The sequence below is a fragment of the Lithobates pipiens genome, unplaced genomic scaffold, assembly GCF_037356315.1.
Source record: "Lithobates pipiens isolate NorthernLeopardFrog02 unplaced genomic scaffold, aLitPip1_a1.2 Scaffold_51, whole genome shotgun sequence".
In the NCBI taxonomy this organism is placed as follows: Eukaryota; Metazoa; Chordata; class Amphibia; order Anura; family Ranidae; genus Lithobates; species Lithobates pipiens.
In genome coordinates, this window is record NW_027507874.1 from 1081688 (window position 1) to 1105405 (window position 23718).

Genomic DNA, 23718 nt, shown 5'->3' on the forward strand with positions numbered 1-23718 from the left:
TTCTATACGGAGCTATGGAAAGATATGCAATGTGATTGGATGGAAATAAAATGTCAGGAATTTCTGAATAAAGGGAATCTGCAACACCAGTTTGTACTGGGATTATTATTATATATAGTATTTCTTACTATAACACAGCTTCAAATGTCCAAATTCATTAGATTTTACAATCGGTATAATCGGTTGATTTTTCATTTAATGTATTTAGAATTTTTAATTGCGATAAAATGTGATGAGAGCTCATTGATGGAAATGGTGGGCGGCTCTTAGAAGAGCCTTTGTGTCTTGTGTTGGGATGATGATGATGGGGGATTACTTGGCGCTGGTGTACTTGGTGACGGCCTTGGTGCCCTCGGAGACGGCGTGCTTGGCCAGCTCTACGGGCAGGAGGAGGCGGACGGCGGTCTGGATCTCCCGGGAGGTGATGGTGCGGCGCTTGTTGTAATGAGCCAGGCGGGAAGATTCGCCGGCGATGCGCTCGAAGATGTCATTGACGAAGGAGTTCATGATGCCCATGGCCTTGGACGAGATGCCGGTGTCGGGGTGGACCTGCTTGAGCACCTTGTACACGTAGATGGCATAACTCTCCTTCCTGCTCTTCCTCCGCTTCTTGCCGTCCTTCTTCTGGCTCTTGGTCACGGCTTTCTTGGAGCCCTTCTTGGGCGCCGGGGCGGACTTGGCTGGTTCAGGCATGATAAGGGTTAATGTGATCTCCGCTGTGTGGAGGGAATGTGTGCTGGAGCCGCCCTCATGTGCTGCTTTTATAGGCGTCCTATGCAAATGAAGTCTCTTCCCTCCTCACGCTTCTATTGGAGGATTCAGTCATGTGGTGGGGAGGAGTGTTTTGCTTCCCTTGCTCGTTTACTGATTGGTGTAGAAACAAGTCAGAACATAATTGGCTGGCTTGGAAATTAACCAACCACAGTGTATGATGTCAGAGCATTGACTGTATAAACATAAGGAAGCTGCAGAAATGAGCGATCTTTAGCAGAGTAACAGAAGAATCTCACAATGTCTGGCCGTGGAAAACAAGGAGGCAAGGTTCAGGCTAAGGCCAAGACCCGATCATCCCGGGCTGGTCTGCAGTTCCCAGTTGGTCGTGTTCACCGTCTGCTCAGGAAGGGCAACTATGCGGAGCGGGTCGGGGCCGGAGCTCCCGTCTATCTGGCCGCCGTCCTCGAGTATCTCACGGCTGAGATCCTCGAGCTGGCCGGCAACGCCGCCCGCGACAACAAGAAGACCCGCATCATCCCCCGACACCTCCAGCTGGCCGTCCGCAACGACGAGGAGCTCAACAAGCTGCTGGGCGGCGTCACCATCGCCCAGGGAGGAGTCCTGCCCAACATCCAGGCCGTGCTGCTGCCCAAGAAGACCGAGAGCCACAAGGCCGCTGCCAAATCCAAGTAATCCCGACAACTCCTTTCTACTCCCAAATCCATTCATTTCTACAACACAAAGGCTCTTCTCAGAGCCCCCCACATCTCTCTACAAAGAGCCCCCCACACACCCCTCATTGTGTCTACCACATCGCATGCAATCAGCCCTCAATTGTCTGCATAGCTTTACACGGGAAATACATTCTTATTTATTCACACTTCTAGTACAGGAGATCTGTACAGGGAGGACAATTACTACATATAAAGAGCCTGCAATGTATTATTGGAGGACCTGGTTCTCTTATAGGGACTGATCGGCATTGTCCTTCAAACTAGTTCTGCTGAATCTAATACAGATCAGAAAATTGTAGTAAAACAATCATCCTCCGACTGATCGGGAACACAGATCTCAGAATGTTCCTATTATGCCGGGCGGGGTATGGAACGGATTTCACTTCATTTTAAATAGAACCTCACAATCATCTCAGATCGGCTAACCTGACACAGAAATGTAATGAAACAAAATTTAAATTCTTCCGGGGAACATTCCAGACACTTGATAAACGCGCTGACATATTATATTTCCCGGGGTTTACAGAATCCTAGAGAATGTTTTCTATAGAGATCAATGAAAAGTCTACAGAACAAGCATTTTCTGGGCTGAAAACGGAGAAAGATCAGAACACATTTCTTTGGATTCCTCATCAAAAACATCATTGGCTGATGAAGGAAACGCCGACAGTTCTGATTGGCTCATATTTCAAACTGCTACATTCCCCATTTGCCCGCCAGAATTCTTTAGAACGTTACAGACAAATAATCGGTCATTTTATACCGCCAAATCCGACACTGAGACCATCAGATGAGACAATTATCTGAGAAATATCATCAGCGCTTTGTTCCCAAACTGATTCATCGATTAGTCTGGAATAGAAATCGATTCAGAAGATTGTTGAATGATGTAAAATATGTTCTCTGTTACTAGATTTCTAAAAAGTGAAAGGACTGGTAGAAAACATGACACTCCCAGATACATATGTACAATGAATCAATAAAACAAACAGATCGTTATCCACTGTAACGAGAAATCAGCAAAATATTAACAATGTTTCTAAGTAATTATCTTAGAAACATTTATTTACTAATCTTTTATAAATATTAACAATAGTAACTGTTGATTTGTGTTCTCTCCGAAAAAGAATTGGAAGAATAGGTTTGTCATGAGATCTGTATAGGATCATGGGATTGGCCTCTATCAGATGTAGCAGTAACAGATTTCCCCCATATTACATTTAGAGAATATATATATAATGTGAATGGACTGGTAGAAATCATGACACTGCCAGATATATAACAGTATGTACAATACATAATCAGATCTGCATAGGATTATGTAACTGAAAAAAAGATACAAATATGTACTATGAATCAATACAGACAATATTGCGCTTCTGATGAATTACATCGGTTTCCATTCAGCAAAATATTTAAAAGCTTCTAAAATGAATAGAGCCGCCCTTCTCATCTCCGCTCAGCTTTACACCCAGGAAGGAGAGATGTAGGAATAAAATACATTTCTTTGTTTCCTTTTCAAAATAATCTTTATAAATATGAAATATTGGAACTGGTGTTAGGGAGTGTTAAAGATTCATGTTTTCCATGTAATCTCCAGGTACACGTGAGATCTGCTTTACCAAAGAGTCGTAAGAACACAACAAAATGATCTATCCAATGTTGTATCCAATTGGGTAGAGAGTTGATCTTCAAGACTGTACAATCTGTACTCCGGATGAAATATGAAAACTTCTTCCACCCTAACAAATGAACGAATCCGATGATAATTGTACAGAAATCCTCCATCCGTTTCCTGCTGAGATTTGGCGCTACAATAGATCTGGTTCTCTGGATGGAACGTTCTTAGGAGCCATACACGCTATTCGATTGTTTATCAAAACCATATAATAAGAGATTCAACCTCAAGTTTCAATTTGTAAACAATCAGGCAGGCCCTTACACTGCGTGGTTTAGGTAAATCTGAAGAGAAATATCTGCAGAAAATCGAATCGTGTGTATGGGGCTTTAGACTTAGGGGAGAAATGTCCAGCTAAAGCTGATCCGATCCCAGTTCTGGACGTTTCCCAACAAACCCAAACGGCTGTTTGCGTTGAATCTTTAATAGGCCAATTAAAAGCAATCACCCCTTTCATCTCCTAGTGTGATCACACTTAGATCGCCTATATAGGGCGAATGTCACGTGTCCAACCCCCAGAACAAACCCTCCCGCTACAGAAGTGTGTACGACGCGTCATTTAGATTTCATTTACTTCTCCTGATAACGTAAATAGTGGTATGTAGTTCTTTGTACGAGAAGGTGGGTGGCCCTGAGAAGGGCCTTTGTGTAGATGAAGTAGGTAGGTGTCTATGAGGGTTTAGCCTCCGAATCCATAAAGCGTGCGCCCCTGGCGTTTGAGAGCATAGACGACATCCATGGCGGTGACGGTCTTCCTCTTGGCGTGCTCGGTGTAGGTGACGGCATCGCGGATGACATTCTCCAGGAAAACCTTCAGCACTCCGCGGGTCTCCTCATAGATGAGTCCGGAGATGCGCTTGACACCCCCTCTGCGGGCCAAACGTCGGATGGCGGGTTTGGTGATGCCCTGGATGTTGTCCCGGAGCACCTTCCTGTGCCGCTTGGCGCCTCCTTTCCCCAGACCCTTCCCTCCTTTACCGCGACCAGACATGACGACTATTTCCTGCACAAACAGAAACGGAGCTCAGCCGTCTGCCTGCCCTCCTTATATACAGCCTGAGCGGACCTGATGGAAACCTTCCGGTGATAGAGTCATTCCCATTTATTATTAAAAAACAAAAGAGAGGGAATGTCATTCATTTATAAGGCTCCTATATATTCTATTGCACGGAGAATGCGAATCTTTAACACTTCATAACAGAAAAACAATCAGCAGTTCCAATTGTTCATAGTAATTTTATATTTCTAAAACATAATTTTGAAAACGAAACAAAGAAACACATTGCTTCTGACGTCTCTCCTTCCTAAGGATGAGCGGACCTGATGGGAGACAGGAGGAGAATGGGCGGGTCTAGTCATTTATTACCCAGCATAGAATTTCATTTAATTAGAAGCTTTTCAATAGTTTGCTGAATGGAAACTGATGTGATCCATCAGACGCACAACATTATCTTTATTGATTAATTGTACATATTTGTCTGGCATGTCATGATTATTACCTATTTTTATCAATAATATCATATTTATCGATCTTTGGATAGGAAGTGTAAAATATGTGCAATCTGCTATATGTATAAATTATATATCAGACAGTGAGAGAAGGAAAAAAAAAAATATATATATATATATATATATATATATATATATATATATATATATATATATATATATATATATAGATATATTACAGTTCCCCATTTAGTTTTCTGAATTCTGAGGACTTGGAATAAAAGAGCACATATGGAAATGTTTTATATTATTATTCAATAATCTTCGGACTCCATTTTTATTTATTCCGGACTAATGGATGAAAATAAAGCATCAATGATATCTCTTGGATAAATGTCTCATCTGATGATCTCAGTGTCGGATTTGGCGGTATAATAGGGCTGATTATTTGTCTGTAACATTCTAAAGAATTCTGGCGGGCAAGTTTGAATGTAGCAGTTTGAAATATGAGCCAATTAAAGCTGTTGGGCATTTCCTTCATCAGCCATTAATGTCTTTCTGATGAAAATTTCAAAGAAATGTGTTCTGAGATCTTTTTTGGTTTTCAACCCAGAAAATACTTGTTCTATAGACTTTTCATTGATTTCTATAGAAAACATTCTCTAGCAGGGCGGATTCTCTATTGTGAAGTACGAGAAAAAGATTAGAAGAAATGGTAACATTCATATTTCTAATTGATTTATTATTCTTGGTTAGATAAACTGCCCGACAATTCAGAGAAGCGTTGATCGATGTTCCCGAAGGAAGAGATATCAGGTTTTAGTGTCGGATTATTCCATCTGAGATCATTGGAAGGTTCCATGATATTCTGGCGGGACAATTGAATGAATCAGTTTAATAGTTGCATCAATCACAAATCTGGGCAATTTCTTCAGATAATAAAATGCATTTTCCTCCCAAAGAGTGTGAAGGAGGATCTGAGATCTGTGTTCCTTTCAGCTGGGGGATGTTTGTTTGGTATTGAATATTGAATGATCTCTGAGCCCCAGAAGATATTCAGCAGATTTAAAGGACAATTAAAAGCAGTCCCTGTAAGGAGATCACATCGTTCCTTCACATGAAATACGTTCTAATAAATGATACAAATCATAGAAACTCTGAATTACTGTTAGGACGGACGGGTAAGGAGGGGTGGATGGTTTTGGTTGGAGGGTTTAGCGGTGAGTAGACAATCAGCATAGAATGATTGGAATGAAAAGAGATGAGAGAATGATGTACTGTGATCACATTTCCTGTCATTACTCCTCACCTCTATTACAAGCCTGAGTGTGATAAGAAGACAAAGGCTTTGCCTTTACAGGGAACTTTATCTGACAGTATTAATAATATATAACTTAATTGAAGAATAGGAATAGAAACCAGGAATGTCCCGCTCTATATAGAGCATGTTTGTGAGGCAATGCTAAAATAATAATAATATTGATCTTTAGACGCGGAGTAGATCGCTCAGACTGGGGAGGGGGTGAATAAACCTCCCTTCTATTCCCATCCTTATTCTAGATTTATCGCGGAGATCATCTCCACTTTCTGTCTGTATATACATCCCCTATTCACCTCCTTGTACTGCGCACACACACCCCAGTGTTCTATCAGAAATGACCACAAGGTGGCAGAGCTGAATAACACTTATGCCGCACTCACACATTGTTACAATAAAAGATCCTTCACAATATCCCGCCTTATATTGTTACTTTACATGAAGTCACAAAAAGAGAAGATCGTGGAGTTCTAACCCTCAACACAATGGAGGAAACAAGCAAGAACAACAAAACATTGTATCTACTCAATCAGCCCAGACAAATCTTTGTCTATTTGTATCTATTTCAATCAACAGCAGATCAATGTACAGGGGGGGGGGGGGGGGGGGGGGTTGAGCTCATTCTGTGTACTTATAGTTCTAATTAACAATAATAATAATAAACATAATTCACATGTACAAAGTATCAGATACATACAAATCTGATCACAATATCACCCCGGGCAGCACACAGTCCTAAAAAAAAAAATGTTTCCTAAATCATTGGACGTGTTTATCACCATAATGAGTTTACACATGATCTCCAATCCAAATCTGCGAACCATTTTATTCCCAATCATTCCAGTGTCTGAATGTCTTAGTATATATATATATATATATATATATATATATATATATATATATATATATATATATATATATATATATATATATATATATATATATATATATATATATATATATATATATATATATATATATATATTCAATACATTTCTATGTATTACATCCTAAATGACTATATACCAGTGATGGCGAACCTTGGCACCCCAGATGTTTTAAAACTACATTTCCCATGATGCTCCACTACACTGCAGAGTGGATGAGCATCATGGGAAATGTAGTTCCAAAACATCTGGGGTGCCAAGGTTCGCCATCACTGCTATATACCATACAGAAGGGATGAGCCGAACACCCCCGGTTCGGTTCGCACCAGAACTTTCGAACGGAACAAAAATTCGTACGAACTTCAGAACCCCATTGAAGTCTATGGGACTCGAATGTTTGAAATACAAAGTGCTAATTTTAATGGATAATATGTAAGATACAGTCCTAAAAAGGGTTTGGAGACCTGTCTCCTGCCCCTGGGGACATGGGTCAATGCTTAAAATGTTTTTAAAAATGGGCGTTTGGCAGGAGCACTGATTTTAATGATGATTAACCACTTGAGATCTGCGCTATAGCCAAATGACGGCTACAGCGCGGATCTCCTTTTCCGGGACTACGTCGTCCCGTGCACGAGTGGCCTGCGCGCCCCCCCGAGGGGCGTGCGCGGCGCGCTCTGTGATCGGCGAGTCCATGAGACTCACCTGATCACCGATCCGTGCAAGGGGTCGATCCCGACCCCTTATCACGTGATCAGCTGTCAGCCAATGACAGCTGATCATGTGATATAACGGAGCCGGTAATCAGCTATTATTCCTCCTCGCGCTGTCAGCGCGAGGAGAAAAAAAAGCCGATCCAGCCCTGCTAGTGCCCATCTGCCCCCTGCCAGTGCCCACCTGCCCCCTGCCAGTGCCACATATATAAAAAGTAAGTGCCCCTTGTCAGTGCCACCCAGCAGTGCCCATAGTGCCACCCATCAGTGCCCACAGTGCCACCCAGCAGTGCCCACAGTGCCACCCAGCAGTGCCCACAGTCTGTCTCAAAGGTGCTGCACCCCAGTGCCACATATCCGTGCCCATCAGTGTCATCTACCAGTGCCCAGCAGTGCCACCCATCAGTGCCCAGCAGTGCCACCTATCAGAGCCACCTATCAGTGCCACCTATCAGTGCCCATCAGTCCCATCTATCAGTGGTACCTATCAGTGCCCATCCATGCCACCCATCCGTGCCACCCATCTGTGCCACTCATCCATGTCATCTTATCTGTGCCCATCTTTGCCCATCAGTGCCGCCTTATCTGTGCCCATCGGTGCCGCCTTATCTGTGCCTATTAGTGCCACCTTAACTATGCCTATCAGTGCCCACCAGTGCAGCCTATCAGTGCCTACCAATGCAGCCCATCAGTGCCCACCCGTGCAGCCTATCAGTGCCGCCTAATCAGCGCACTTCAATGAAGGAGAAAAATGACCCGTTTGCAAAATTTTATAACAAACTATTAAACATGATTTTTTTTTTTTTTACATCTTTTTTTGTTTGTTTAGCAAAAAATAAAACTCTGAGCTGTAACTAAATATCACCAAAAGAAAGCTCTATTTGTGGGGAAAAAATGATAATAATTTCATTTGGGTACAGTGTTGTATGCCCGCACAATTGTCATTCAAAGTGCATCAGCGCTGAAAGCTGAAAATTGGTCTGGGACTAAGGGGGGTTTAAGTGCCCAGTAAGCAAGTGGTTAAAGTGAAAATAAAAGTGAAATATTCCTTTAAATATCATGCCTGGGGGGTGTCTATAGTATGCCTGTGAAGTGCCACGTGTTTCCCGTGTTTAGAACAGTCCCTGCACAAAATTACATTACGGAAAAAAAGTCATTTCAAACTGCTTGTGTTTTAAATGTAATATATGGTTCCAGCAATATGGATGAAAATCATTGAGAAAAATGGCATGGGTAATTCCTTGATCCAAAGAATACGAGGATCCTTCCGCAGGCTTTGCAGGACCAGGGAGGCCATGCAGCCTAGGTTAGCTGAGGCATTCATTCCGAAGTCCTCTGGGTCACTAAGGACAAGATGATCCGCAGCTACCTCCTCCCAGCCACGTACAAGTCCATGGTTTCTTGGGACTGTAAATCATCCCTACAAGACTGCTGCTGCTGCTGCTGATGCTGAGTGCCAGCCTCCACCTCCATGCTGACACAATCCTCCTCCTCCTCCTCCTCCTCCTCTTCCTGTGTGATGGGTGGGACAGCAGGAACACTGTCTGGATAAAGGGGGCCTTGAGAGGCAAGGAAGTCCTCCTCTTCCTGCCTCTGTTCTGTCTCAAGTGCCCTGTCCATTATTCCACGCAGCGTATGCTCCAACAGGTGAACCTCTTGTTCAGTGTCACTGATGCATGCACTGTCACTGCTCACCATCCTTGTGGCCTCCTCAAATGGTGACAGGACAGTGCATGCATCCCTGATCATGCCCCACTGGCATGGTGAGAAAAAAAAAACAAGCTCCTGGTGCCGTAGTCGCACAGGTACTCATTGACGGCCCTCTGCTGTGTGTGCAGCTGCTGCAGCATGGCCAACGTTGAGTTCCACCTGGTGGGCATGTCACATATAAGGCGGTTCTTGGGCAGGTTCAACTCCTTTTGGAGTTCAGCCAGCCAAGCACAGGCATTAAATGATCGGCGGAAAGATGGATTTAATATAGGAAAAGCTTGGCTTCTTATTCAGAATTTCCCACTGAAATGCATGGGTGACAGGCTGACCAGTTTGGTGTCATATTTTATTATTTCCAGCACTTGGCTCAGGCCAAATTGAACTATCTTATATAGTAGGATGCCAAATGAGTTTAAAACAAATGGAATTTGGGTGAGACAGGATCTATTTCATATAGGAATAGCTTGGTTTCTTATTCAGAATTTCCCTTTGAAATGCATGGCTGTCATGGTGCCATGTTTAGTGACATATTTTATGATTACCAGCACTTGGCTAAGGACAAATTGAACTATACTATATAGTAGGATGTCTAATGAGTATAAAACACGTGGAATTTGATTGAGCCAAGATCTATTTCATTTAGGAATAGCTTGGTTTCTTATTCAGAATTCCCCTCTGAAATGCATGGGTGAAAGGCTGACCAGTTTGGTGCCATACTGTATTATTTGCATAACCTGCCTGGGGCCAAATTGAACTATTCTATATAGTAGGATGCCCAATGAGTGTAAAACAAGTTGAATCTGGGTGAGCCAAGATGTATTTAATATAGGAATAACTTGGCATCTTAATCAGAATTTTCCATTGAAATGAATGGGTGACAGGATGATCAGTTTGGTGCCATGATATTTGATTTTCAGCACTTGGCTCAGGCCAAATTGAACTATCCTATATAGTAGGGTGCCCAATGAGTATAAAACAACTGGAACTTTGCTGAGCCAAGATGGATTTCATATAGGAAAATATTGGCTTCTAATTCAAAATTTCTCCTTTGAAATGCATGGGTAACAGGCTGACAAGTTTGGTGACATATTTTCATTTCCAGCACTTGGCTCATGCCAAATTGAATTATCTTATATATTAGGATTCCCAATGAGTTTACAACAAGTGGAATTTGGGTGAGCCAAGATCTATTTCATATAGGAATAACTTATTTTTTTTTTTCTTATTCAGAATTCCCCATGAAAAGCATGGCTGTCATGGTGCCATGTTTGGTGCCATATTTTCTGATTTCTAGCGCTTGGCTCAGGGCAAATTGAACTATCCTATATAGTAGGATGCCCAATGAGTATAAAAATAAGTGGAATTTGGGTGAGCCAAGATCAATTTCATATAGGAATAGTTTGGTATCTTATTCAGAATTCCCCATGAAATGCATGGCTGTCATGGTGCCATGTTTGGTGCCATATTTTCTGATTTCCAGCACTTGGCTCGGGCCAAATTGAACTATCCTATATAGTAGGATGCCCAGTGAGTATAAAACAACTGGAACTTAGATGAGCCAAGATGAATTTCATATAGGAAAAAGATTGGCTTCTTATTCAAAATTTCCCTTTAAAATGCATGGGTGACAGGGTGACAAGTTTGGTGCCATAATTTCATTTGCAGCACTTGGCTCATGCCAAATTGAATTATCCTATATAGTAGGATTCCCAATGAGTTTACAAGTGGAATTTGGGTGAGCCAAGATCTATTTCATATAGGAATAGCTTGGTTTCTTATTCAGAATTTCTCTTTGAAATGCATGGCTGTCATGGTGCCATGTTTGGTAACATATTTTATGATTTCCAGCACTTGGCTCGGGCCAAATTGAAGTATTCTATATAGTAGGATGTCCAATGAGTATAAAACAAGTGGAATTTGGCTGAGCCAAGATCTATTTAATTTAGGAATAGCTTGGCTTCTTATTCAGAATTCCCCTTTGAAATGCATGGGTGAAAGGCTGACCAGATTGGTGCCATACTTTACAATGTGCATAACCTGGCTGGGGCCAAATTGAACTATGCTATATAGTAGGATGCCCAAAGAGTGTAGAACAAGTGGAATTTGGGTGAGCCAAGATGGATTTTATATAGGAATAGCTTGTCTTCTTAATCAGAATTTCCCATTGAAATGCATGGGTGACAGGATGACCAGTTTGGTGCCATGATTTTTGATTTACAGCACTTGACTCAGGCCAAATTGAACTATTCTATATAGTAGGATGAGCAATGAGTTTAAAACAATTGAAATTCTGGTGAGCCAAGATGGATTTCATATAGGAATAGCTTTCCTTCTTTTTCAAAATTCCTCATTGAAATGCATAGGTGGAAGGCTGACCAGCTTGGTGCCATATTATATTATTTCCAGCACTAGACTCAGGTCAAATTTAACTATCATATATAGTAGGATGCCCATTTAGTATAAAACAACTGGAACTTAGATGAGCCAAGATATATTTCATATAGGAAAAAAGCCAATTGGCTTCTTATTCAAAATTTCCCTTTGAAATGCATGGGTGACAGGGTGACAAGTTTAGTGCCATATTTTCATTTCCAGCAATTGGCTCATGCCAAATTGAATTATTTTATATATTAGGATTCCCAATGAGTTTACAACAAGTGGAATTTGGGTGAGCCAAGATCTATTTCATATAGGAATAACTTTTTTTTTTCTTATTCAGAATTCCCATTGAAATGCATGGCTGTCATGGTGCCAGGTTTGGCAACATATTTTATGATTTCCAGCACTTGACTCAGGCCATATTGAAGTATACTATATAGTATGATGTCCAATGAGTATAAAACAAGTGGAATTTGGCTGAGCCAAGATCTATTTCATTTAGGAATAGCTTGGCTTCTTATTCAGAATTCCCTTTGAAATGCATGGGTGAAATGCTGACCAGATTGGTGCCATACTTTACAATGTGCATAACCTGACTGGGGCCAAATTGAACTATGCTATATAGTAGGAAGCCCATTGAGTATAAAACAAGTGAAATTTGGCTGAGCAAAGACGGATTTCATATAGGAAAAGATTGGCTTTTTATTCAAAATTTCCCATTGAAATGCATGGGTGACAGGATGACAAGTTTGGTGCCATCATTTCATTTCCAGCACTTGGCTCATGCCAAATTGAATTATCTTATATATTAGGATTCCCAATGAGTTTACAACAAGTGGAATTTGGGTGAGCCAAGATCTATTTCATATAGGAATAACTTTTTTTTTTTCTTATTCAGAATTCCCCATGAAATGCATGGCTGTCATGGTGCCATGTTTGGTGTCATATTTTCTGATTTCCAGCACTTGGCTCAGGCAAAATTGAACTATCCTATATAGTAGGATGCCCAGTGAGTATAAAACAAGTGGAATTTGGGTGAGCCAAGATCAATTTCTTATAGGATTAGTTTGGTTTCTTTTTCAAAATTTCCCATTGAAATGCATGGCTGTCATGGTGCCATGTTTGGTAACACATTTTATGATTTCCAGCACTTGGCTCAGGCCAAATTGAAGTATTCTATATAGTAGGATGTCCAATGAGTATAAAACAAGTGGAATTTGGCTGAGCCAAATTCTATTTCATTTAGGAATAGATTAGCTTCTTATTCAGAATTCCCCTTTGAAATGCATGGGTGAAAGGCTGACCAGATTGGTGCCATACTTTACAATGTGCATAACCTGGCTGGGGCCAAATTGAACTATGCTATATAGTAGGATGCCCAAGGAGTGTAGAACAAGTGGAATTTGGGTGAGCCAAGATGGATTTTATATAGGAATAGCTTGTCTTCTTAATCAGAATTTCCCATTGAAATGCATGGGTGACAGGATGACCAGTTTGGTGCCATGATTTTTGATTTACAGTACTTGGCTCAGGCCAAATTGAACTATTCTATATAGTATGATGTGCAATGAGTTTAAAACAAGTGGAATTTGGGTGAGCCAAGATGGATTTCATATAGGAATAGCTTTCCTTCTTCTTCAAAATTCCTCATTGAAATGCATAGGTGGAAGGCTGACCAGCTTGGTGCCATATTATATTATTTCCAGCACTTCACTAAGGTCAAATTGAACTATCATATATAGTAGGATGTCCATTGAGTATAAAACAACTGGAACTTAGATGAGCCAAGATGGAATTCATATAGGAAAAAGATTGGCTTCTTATTCAAAATTTCCCTTTGAAATGCATGGGTGACGGGGCGCATGCGCGAAGTCTAGCATGGCGGTCGCATCCTGCTAAGGCTCCGCACTCTCCACCACTGTTTCGGGACCTAACTACGGAACCGGACCCACAACATTCGTCTTATTGGACTGTATCTCCACCTCGCAAACCCTGGCATCTAACGGTATGGTGCTCACGGGTCACAGAGGTAAGAACAAACCCAAACCCATCAAGGAGGCCCTCGCCCGTGCCTCGTCTAAAATGGCGGCTAAGGCCCTTGCTATCCAGCGGGCTTCCTCCGCCCCCAGCCGCGAAACTTCGGACAGCGATAATGACCATGAGGACAGCATACATGATCCCACGGATGCTTCCTCGTTACCATCAAGTATGATTCCCAGTGACTTTCTTAAACACATGGAAGCCATGCTACAGAAAGCCCTGAAAGTTACCTCGGAGCAGATCACTGACAGACTCTCGCGGGAGATACGTGACATTGGTCAGCGTACTGCTGCCTTGGAGTCCAGAATGGATGACATTGAACTCACCTTACAGGAGCAAGCCCAAGAACAAATTGCCCTCCGAGAGGAGAATGTCACCCTCCTCTCAAGATGGGAAGATGCAGAGAATCGCTCTCGTAGAGCCAACCTAAGAATAAGAGGTATCCCTGAGACAGTTGACGATGTTCAGTCCTTCGTAACGGCTATGTTTCAGGAATTAGCCCCGGGCATACCAATCGAACGCCTAGAATTCGACAGAATCCACAGGGCATTGACTCGCAGACAGGCGGACGGACCTCCCAGGGATATCATTGTTAAGCTGCATTTTTTTCGCACGAAAGAGCAACTACTCACTGCAGCACGCAATAAAGAATCGTTGCAGTTTCAGGGCCACACTTATCAGCTTTTTTCGGATTTGGCTCCCCTTACCATCACCAAGCGCCGGGCCATGAAGCCACAGCTACAGATCTTACTTCATCACCGAATGAAGTACACCTGGAGGTTCCCATTTGCTATACAGTTTTCCTATCAGGGACAGCAACACACTTGCTCGTCCCCGGAATCGTTGCAACGCCTGCTGGAAAGCCTTCATCTAGTTCGTCCTGACTCACACTCGGAGACCAGCCTGCCCCGCACTCCAGCACGTTCGGCAGCGCATCCCTACTCGGCTACGCCGCACCGTAACCAGCCTGGCCCGTTTTCTGTCCGCAAAGGAACCCCCGCCAGATTGCCGGATGACATAGCTTCTACTCCCAAATCTCGCCCGCCGTGCTGAACTAACTGCTCGGAAATTTTCACCCCCTTCTTTTTCAGTTTTCTCTCGCTAAATTTTTATATTTCCTTGTGAGGTTTCTAGGATTCGGACATCCGAGCGGAAGATGAATGATGTCCCCTACTCCGGAGGACTTCTTCCACCGAATCCTTTCGACCCGCTGTTCCGTACGTACTTGATCTTGTTTGTTCTTCTTTTTATTTTTATTTTTCCAAGTTTTTCAGCTCTGATGACCCCTAAATTGAAACCTTTTGACTTTTTAACCGTTTTTTCTTTTGATCTAGGGCTCTGTGCCTTCATGGAGTCTAACTCTCATACCGGTCCTTTGTATTGTGATTATCTTTTTATTACTGTGCCAAAGGAGCCTTACACCTGCACTATATAGGTCCAGTGATGTAAGGTTATACCCACAATTATTATGTATACATGATTTAACAATTACATTTGTAGATGATGTTAGCTCCTTTTAGTTATCTACTATATACCTACCAGCCCCCCATTATCCCTCCCCCCTCAGCTCTCACCTTTTCTGGCTCCTATCCCTTCCCAATTTTCCTGATGCCCTCCGTCCCTCCCCTTTCCCTCTCCCCTCTTCCCTAGCCTATCCTTCCCTATCCTGACTAACCCTCCCCCTTTCCCCCTCTTCCCCACCCTCATACACCTGCACCTCCACAGACCCCTGTATTCCTGTCCTGGTGAAGTGCTATATACCATTCTAATATTATGTCCGGCACCTCTGGGTGTCATGTCCATTGAGATGAGTCCTAATGTTCATTTTTTATATTATTTCCTTTTTCGTTTTGGTTTTTTACTGGTTCTGTAAATTGCAGTGTTTATGTACAATTGCTGTCCCGACGGTGGTGGAGAACAGCCACTGCTCCCCTCTCTCTTAATGCGCTCTCTCCTGGGCCGCCTGTGTTGGACCCCGGGGACTGAGCATTGTTTGGCCGAGCAACCCGTTTTGGTATCAGACTGTTTCTGTCATCTCATGGTTTGCCCTGCAGACAGATTTCCTCTCTTCTCCTCTCTCTTCTTTCTCTGTTCTTTCTTTCCTCCCTCCATTCCACTTCTTTTATCTCTTTTTGGTCGGTCGGTTCCTACTCCTTACATATTACTCTATAATATTTCTCACCCTGTTTCTTGATGGCCCCTCTGAATATCTTATCTCTTAATGTCAAAGGCCTTAATTCCCCCGGTAAGAGGGTTAAGGCCTTCCGAAATTTTCATTCTCTGAAAGCTGGGATAGTTGCCTTACAGGAAACGCACTTTTCAGGTTCCCAAACACCCAAGTTTTTCAGTTCCCGCTATCCTCAGGTCTTTACGACCTCTGCAGACACTAAACAAAGGGGTGTATTGATAGCTTTCCATCATTCTCTGCCTTTTACGCCCACAGTAGAAATTAAAGACCCAGAGGGGCGGTATATCATATTGGTAGGCCTACTCCAGGATACTGAAACCACTTTGGTTTCTTATTATGCCCCGAATGGTAACCCTAACCCTTTTTTTTCGCACCTTTTACAGGTTATTAAGACCCACAGTAGGGGTACACTTTTTATTTGTGGGGACTCCAATCTAACCCTACAACCACATATAGATAAATCGCCGTATACGCCTGAGGGTCATTCCCTTTCGGCTCAGCTTCGGAAACAGTTCCTTTCGGCTTCCCTCCTAGATACCTGGAGGGAATGTAATCCTTTGAAAAAAAATTACACGTTTTATTCATATCCTCACAATTCATTTTCTAGGATTGATCATATTCTGACACCAGTGGCCTCCTTCCCAGTTGTACTCCAGTCTAACATATGTCTGATTCCCTGGACTGACCACTGTGGTGTAGTCACTTCTATTGCCTCACTGATCCCTAGATCCAAGGAAAGGTCGTGGAGCATGAACGAAGCACACCTTACTGATCAATCATACTGCTTTGATATTCGTTATGCTCTTACAGACTATTTGCAACATAATTCCAACGCAGATATCTCCCCGGTGCTACTCTGGGAGGCTCATAAGCCGGTAATTCGAGGCAGTTGCATCTCCCTAGCCACACATATTAAGAAAGACCGACAGGCCAGACAGCAAAAATTAGAAGAAGAATATCACTCACATTTTCTCCAGTTCCAAAATTCACCGACAGAGTCCCATAAGCTTATCCTTGAAAAAACTAAATTGGAGCTGGATCTTTTGTTAGCTGAATCAGCAGACAAGATTCTTCGTAAGTCTAGTCACATGATATACACCAAAGCTAATAAACCGGATACCTTTATGGCCCTACGCCTCAGACAACCAGATAAAACCCGTAAGCCGATTAGACTTAAAATCGCTAAGAATTCCCATCACAAGCAACCCCATCAAAGTTCTAGCCGAATTCCACGAGAAGTTGGCTGACCTTTACTCAGACAAAACCCAGTTCTCCCCTCAGCATGCTGAATCCCTACTTCAGAACTTGTCTTTACTTGAACTATCCCACACAGCCAGAGATTCCATTGATGCTTTAATCACTACAGAAGAAGTACTTGTAGCTATAAAATCGCTCAAGCCACACAAACGCCCAGGCCCGGACGGTTTACCTAGCAATTATTATAAGAAATTCTCAGATATCCTAGCTCCCTTATTAGCAAATTCGTTTAACGCCCTATTGAGGCAGCAACCTCTTGGTAGAGACTCTCTAATGGCTAAGATAGTTATGATTCCTAAACCCAACTCAGATGACACCCAATGGTCCAACTATCGACCCATTTCCCTACTAAATGTAGATATAAAAATTGTATCTAAAATCTTGGCATTACGTCTCAATCTGATCATAGGAAATCTGGTTCACAAAGACCAGGTAGGTTTTATCCCCCGTAGGCAAGCTAGCGATAACATTCGCCGAGTAGTCTTGTTACAACACCTTGCGAGGACGCGCTCCATCCCCATGCACCTCCTATCCTTAGACATCAGAAAGGCGTTTGATACAGTCTCGTGGTCCTATCTCCACTTCATCTTGAAACGCTGGGGTTTTGGCCCCCACTTCCTACAGTGGATCATGTCTTTGTATGCCGACCCGCGAGCATCAGTGACATACTCTGGGTTTAACTCCCAAAGTTTTCCAATACGAAGAGGGACATGGCAGGGGTGCCCCCTGTTGCCACAACTCTTTGCTTTAGCAATAGAGCCCCTGGCCGCTTTGATTAGAGCACACCCGGATATTAGGGGACTAGAGGTTGCTTCTACCACCCATAAACTATGCCTGTTTGCTGACGACGCTCTATTGTTTATCACCTCTCCACACATTTCCATCCCTAATTTAATAAATCTCCTTGATAAATTCTCTAAAATCTCTGGCCTAGAAGTTAATCAGACAAAATCCAAAGCCCTTAATGTATCACTGTCAGATGACACCTTGGCGCTTCTTAAGACTAATTTTCCATTTCAATGGTCTGGTTCGTCTATCCCATATTTGGGCATTAAACTTACCAGTGATCCTGCAGACCTCTTCCAAGCAAATTACCTCCCAATGTTGAGGCATCTCTCCTCTTTACTCCAGGATTGGCGCCCCCTCTCCATCTCTTGGATGGGACGCATTGCCACGGTCAAAATGTCCCTACTCCCTAAGCTTCTTTACTTATATAGAGTCCTTCCCATCTCGGTTCCCCCTTATTTTCATCGCATAATCCAAGGCCGAGTATTTAATTATATATGGGGCCCTGTGAAACCTCGAATCTCTAGACCCACCTTACTTCGCCATCATAGGGCCGGTGGTTTGGGCATACCCAATTTTCAACATTACTACCACGCGGCCCAACTTGCCCAAGCCACGCTTTATCATGCTAAAGTGGAAATCCCCATCTGGGTGAGCCTTGAAGCGGTAGATCTTCACCCTATACCCCTAACTAATCTTCTCTGGCTCCCCCCTGCGGCCCGAGGCCCAATATCCAACCCCATAACCTCTACCTTTGTCAGACTCTGGGATAAACTTTGTAAACCGTTTCATTTGATCTCCCCGCACTTCCCTTTGTTGTCCTATATCGGTCACCCAAAGTTCTATCCTGCCTACACCTCCCCTTCCTCATTTCGAGCTTGGGAACATGCAAACCTAACTCGTATATGCGACCTGGTGGCCAGTGATACAGTCGAATCGTTCTCTTCCCTGCAAGCTCAATCACAGTTACCGAATAATGAATATTTTCGCTATCTCCAAATATCGCACTTTGTACAGCAGACTATTAGCTTGACTAGGGATACGAACACATACACGTTATTTGAAAAATTATGCAATACTGATCCACATGCCCCGGGACAAATATCACAGTTATACTCACACCTTACCTCCCAGCCGTCAACACTCCCGACATATGCGCAGTGTTGGTCCAGGGATCTGAACTTAAATCTGGATGAAAGCGACTGGTCTGATGTATGGCTACACACTAAACTCTCCTCATTAAATATTGTGGCTCTAGAGGTGAGCTACAAAGTTCTCATGCGTTGGTACTTAGTGCCAGATAGAATTGCAAAGTTTTTACCTTCATATTCTCCAAACTGTTTCCGTGGCTGTGACGAGAGGGGCACGCACTTGCATATTTGGTGGACCTGTCCAGTGGCCCAGTGCTTCTGGACTGAAATATTTTTGGTTCTGTCCACTCTGTTCGCCAGCTCACTGGATCCTGATCCAGCATTGGCCCTTCTCAATTTTTACCCCGATTCTTTCACCAGGGCCCAGATACGCCTTGCTCTGCAGATCACCACTGCAGCTAAACAAACAATAGCTAAAGCGTGGAAGACCTCCACCTTGCGTCTGACTGAAGTTAAGAATAGAGTTACGCAGGCAATGATACATAGTAAAATTGAAGCTATTGTTCAAGATACTGTCCCTAGACATACTAAAATCTGGCAACCATGGGTCGATCACTACTTACCCCCACATTTTGACCATCGGCTACTAGTACCATAAGTCCCAGCCCCCCCCCCCCGATTAACAACCAATTCCCGACCTTTGGTAGTTGTATAGGAACCGGCCGGTCGACCCACCCACCCTTCTGATCTCTCTCTCTTCATTCCCTCTACAATCCCATCCTGCCATCTCTCCCCCCCTCTTTCACTTTTCTTCTCTCATTTCTTCCCCCTTTGTTTCTTTCTTTTTCCTCTTTCTTCTTTTCTTCATCTACTCTTTTTGCCTTGTACTTTGATTTCTGTCTTAATGATGTACCCAATTGTGATAAAAGCTCACCCTAGTGGTGACCTTGGGTATAACCAGTTATGGTTTGAATGTTTTGTATTTGTTTGCAAACACGGAAATAGATGTTTTGCTCTCCTTTTTAATGTTAACATCCTGGCCTGTGCACAAGATGTTCATGTTTTCTATACCCTCTAAAGGCCTGACCGTGTGAATATTTGCTCTCAATAATCTGTATATTATATTACATTGCTTTTATGTCACTACTATCACAACTTGATGCGGACTTAGGTACTATCTGTTATTATTTTTTCTTAATGTTGTACAAGACGAATTGCAGATTTCTATGCGTTGTATGTATCTTGCGTTAATAAAATTTTTTGAAAGAAATGCATGGGTGACAGGGTGACAAGTGTGGTGCCATATTTTCATTTCCAGCACTTGGCTCATGCCAAATTGAATGATCCTATATAGTAGCATTCCCAATGAGTATAAAACAAGTGGGATTTGGGTGAGCCAAAATCAATGTCATATAGGAATAGCTTGGCTTCTTATTCAGAATTTTCCATTGAAATGCATGGGTGACAGGGTGACAAGTTCTGTGCCATAATTTCATTTCCAGCACTTGGCTCATGCCAAATTGAATTATCTTATATATTAGGATTCCCAATGAGTTTACAACAAGTGGAATTTGGGTGAGCCAAGATCTATTTCATATAGGAATAACTTTTTTTTTTCTTATTCAGAATTCCCATTGAAATGCATGGCTGTGATGGTGCCATGTTTGGTGCCATATTTTCTGATTTCCAGCACTTGGCTCAGGCCAAATTGAACTATCCTATATAGTAGGATGCCCAATGAGTATAAAACAAGTGGAATTTGGGTGAGCCAAGATGTCAGGGAATTGTTAGACCAGACTGTGTGGAATGCACAGAGGAAACCCAGAACGAATGTGAATGAAAATAACAAGTGTTTATTATAAAAGAAAGTGAAAACATACAGTGCACAACCAACCACAACAGCAAGAAATATATATACAATAAATGGGAACTACCGGAGACGTCAATGAAAGCCAGGCCGAGGTCATATACCGGGGAATCATTCAATGGGTAAGGACGGATGGATCGGCTGCAGAGCAGGGATCTAGGTAGCAGGAGGGACAACAGGTCCAGGATGGGCTCAGGATAGGAAAGGGACAGATCAGGTAGATACAGGGTACAGGGTTCAGGGTACAGGGTTCAGGGTTCAGGGTTCAGGGTTCAGGGTTCAGGGTTCAGGGTTCAGGTTCAGGTTCAGGTTCAGGTTCAGGTTCAGGTTCAGGTTCAGGTTCCAGCGGTCAGGGCACTTGCAGAGAGAGATACCAAGGCAAAGCATATTAGCGCTTGCCGGGTATATATAAGACTGATGATTAATCTCACGTGACAGCTGATCGGAGCAGATGCTGTCTGCTCCACACTGCCGGAGTACACCCGCTGGTGAGCGCCGGTACTACAGTCCAAAAGATAAACAGCGCCACCAACGGGTGGACCTTTTCATGACAGTACCCCCCCTCAAAGGAGCGGCCTCCGGACGCTCCAACTAGGTGTAATTGTCCCAGGTTAATGGCCTTAAACCACACCATGGATGAGGGCACGTCAAGCTGGGTACCGGGCACGTCAGGGCAGACGGCGGGCACGTCAGGGCAGACAGCGGGCACGTCAGGGCAGACAGCGGGCACGTCAGGGCAGACAGCGGGCACCGACTCCGCAGACTGAGTAGCGGACACCGAAACTTCAGGCTGAGACATGGGCACTTCAGACTGGAACATCAGTATCCAAGCATCAGGCTGGGAAGCTGGCACATCAGGCTGGAGATACGGCACATCAGACTGGGAGGCAGAGACATCAGGCTGGCAAGCAGAGACATCAGGCTGGCAAGCAGAGACATCAGGCTGGCAAGCAGAGACATCAAGCTGGCAAGCTGGAACATCAGGCTGGCAAGCAAGGACAACAGATTGACAAGCAGGGGCACCAGGCTGACAAGCAGGGGCACCAGGCTGGAAAGCTGGAACGTCAGACCAGAAAGCTGGAACGTCAGGCCGGAAAGCTGGAACGTCAGGCCGGAAAGCTGGAACGTCAGGCCGGAAAGCTGGAACGTCAGGCCGGAAAGCTGGGGCATCAATTTGGCAAGCCGGCACATCAGACTGGCAAGCTGGCACATCGGGCTGGAAGGCAGGCAGCGACACATCAGGCTGGAAGGCGGGCAGCGGCACGTCAGGCTGGAAGGCGGGCAGCGGCACGTCAGGCTGGAAGGCGGGTACTGGGATGTCAGGCTGGAAGGCAGGCACATCAGGCTGGACAGTAGGCACATCAGACTGGAAGGCAACGGACTGGAAGGCCGGGGCATCAGACTGGAAGGCCGGGGCATCAGACTGGAAGGCATCAGACTGGAAGGCCGGGTCATCAGACTGGAAGGCATCAGACTGGAAGGCCGGGTCATCAGACTGGAAGGCCGGGGCATCAGACTGGAAGGCATCAGACTGAAAGGCCGGGGCATCAGACTGGGAGGCATCAGACTGGAAGGCCGGGTCATCAGACTGGAAGGCCGGGGCATCAGACTGGAAGGCATCGGACTGGAAGGCCGGGGCATCAGACTGGAAGGCATCAGACTGGAAGGCCGGGGCATCAGACTGGAAGGCATCAGACTGGAAGGCCGGGGCATCAGACTGGAAGACGTCAGACTGGAAGGCCGGGGCATCAGACTGGAAGACGTCAGACTGGAAGGCCGGGGCATCAGACTGCAAGACGTCAGACTGGAAGGCCGGGACATCAGACTGCAAGACGTCTGGCTGGAAGGCCGGGACATCAGGCTGCAAGGCGTCTGGCTGGAAGGCCGGGACATCAGGCTGCAAGGCGTCTGGCTGGAAGGCCGGGACATCAGGCTGCAAGGCGTCTGGCTGGAAGGCCGGGACATCAGGCTGCAAGGCGTCTGGCTGGAAGGCCGGGACATCAGGCTGCAAGGCGTCTGGCTGGAAGGCCGGGACATCAGGCTGGAAGGCGTCTGGCTGGAAGGCCGGGACATCAGGCTGGAAGGCGTCTGGCTGGAGGGCCGGGACATCAGGCTGGAAGGCGTCTGGCTGGAAGGCCGGGACATCAGGCTGGAAGGCGTCTGGCTGGAAGGCCGGGACATCAGGCTGGAAGGCGTCTGGCTGGAAGGCCGGGACATCAGGCTGGAAGGCGTCTGGCTGGAAGGCCGGGACATCAGGCTGGAAGGCGTCTGGCTGGAAGGCCGGGACATCAGGCTGGAAGGCGTCTGGCTGGAAGGCCGGGACATCAGGCTGGAAGGCGTCTGGCTGGAAGGCCGGGACATCAGGCTGGAAGGCGTCTGGCTGGAAGGCCGGGACATCAGGCTGGAAGGCAGGTGGCACGACATCAGACTGGAAGGCAGGTGGCACGACATCAGACTGGAAGGCAGGTGGCACGACATCAGACTGGAAGGCAGGTGGCACGACATCAGACTGGAAGGCAGGTGGCGCGACATCAGACTGGAAGGCAGGTGGCACGACATCAGACTGGAAGGCAGGTGGCACGACATCAGACTGGAAGGCAGGTGGCACGACATCAGACTGGAAGGCAGGTGGCACGACATCAGACTGGAAGGCAGGTGGCACGACATCAGACTGGAAGGCAGGTGGCACGACATCAGACTGGAAGGCAGGTGGCACGACATCAGACTGGAAGGCAGGTAGCAGGACATCAGGCTGGGTAGCAGAAACTGGGACGTCAGGCTGGGTAGCAGAGACTGGGACGTCAGGCTGGGTGGCTGGGACTGGGTTGGTTGGTGCGGAGGCAGGTTGGGTTACTGGCAGGATTGTGCGGGTCGGAAAGAACTTTCGTTTCTTTTTTGACTTAGCCACTG

At 44.8% G+C, this 23718-nt stretch overlaps 3 protein-coding genes across 3 annotated transcripts; 1 reads left to right on the plus strand and 2 right to left on the minus strand.

Annotated features, from left to right (window-relative positions):
• Positions 1–312: 312 nt before the first annotated feature.
• LOC143957193 (histone H2B 1.1-like) lies at positions 313–693 on the minus strand. The gene has a single exon (XM_077467340.1). It carries the CDS (start codon positions 691–693, stop codon positions 313–315), a length of 381 nt encoding a protein of 126 aa, XP_077323466.1.
• Positions 694–996: 303 nt separating this feature from the next.
• On the plus strand, positions 997–1421 carry LOC143957074 (histone H2A.J-like). The gene has a single exon (XM_077467211.1). It carries the CDS (start codon positions 1012–1014, stop codon positions 1405–1407), a length of 396 nt encoding a protein of 131 aa, XP_077323337.1. The 5' UTR covers positions 997–1011; the 3' UTR covers positions 1408–1421.
• A 2341-nt stretch (positions 1422–3762) lies between these two features.
• LOC143957038 (histone H4) lies at positions 3763–4132 on the minus strand. The gene has a single exon (XM_077467178.1). The coding sequence runs from the start codon at positions 4115–4117 to the stop codon at positions 3806–3808; it is 312 nt and encodes a 103-aa protein (XP_077323304.1). The 5' UTR covers positions 4118–4132; the 3' UTR covers positions 3763–3805.
• Positions 4133–23718: the final 19586 nt, after the last annotated feature.

What these genes read in the sequence shown, in the direction of transcription:
- LOC143957193 (XM_077467340.1), bottom strand. Translation starts at nt 693, where the DNA reads ATGCCTGAACCAGCCAAGTCCGCCCCGGCGCCCAAGAAGGGCTCCAAG.
- LOC143957074 (XM_077467211.1), top strand. Translation starts at nt 1,012, where the DNA reads ATGTCTGGCCGTGGAAAACAAGGAGGCAAGGTTCAGGCTAAGGCCAAG.
- LOC143957038 (XM_077467178.1), bottom strand. Translation starts at nt 4,117, where the DNA reads ATGTCTGGTCGCGGTAAAGGAGGGAAGGGTCTGGGGAAAGGAGGCGCC.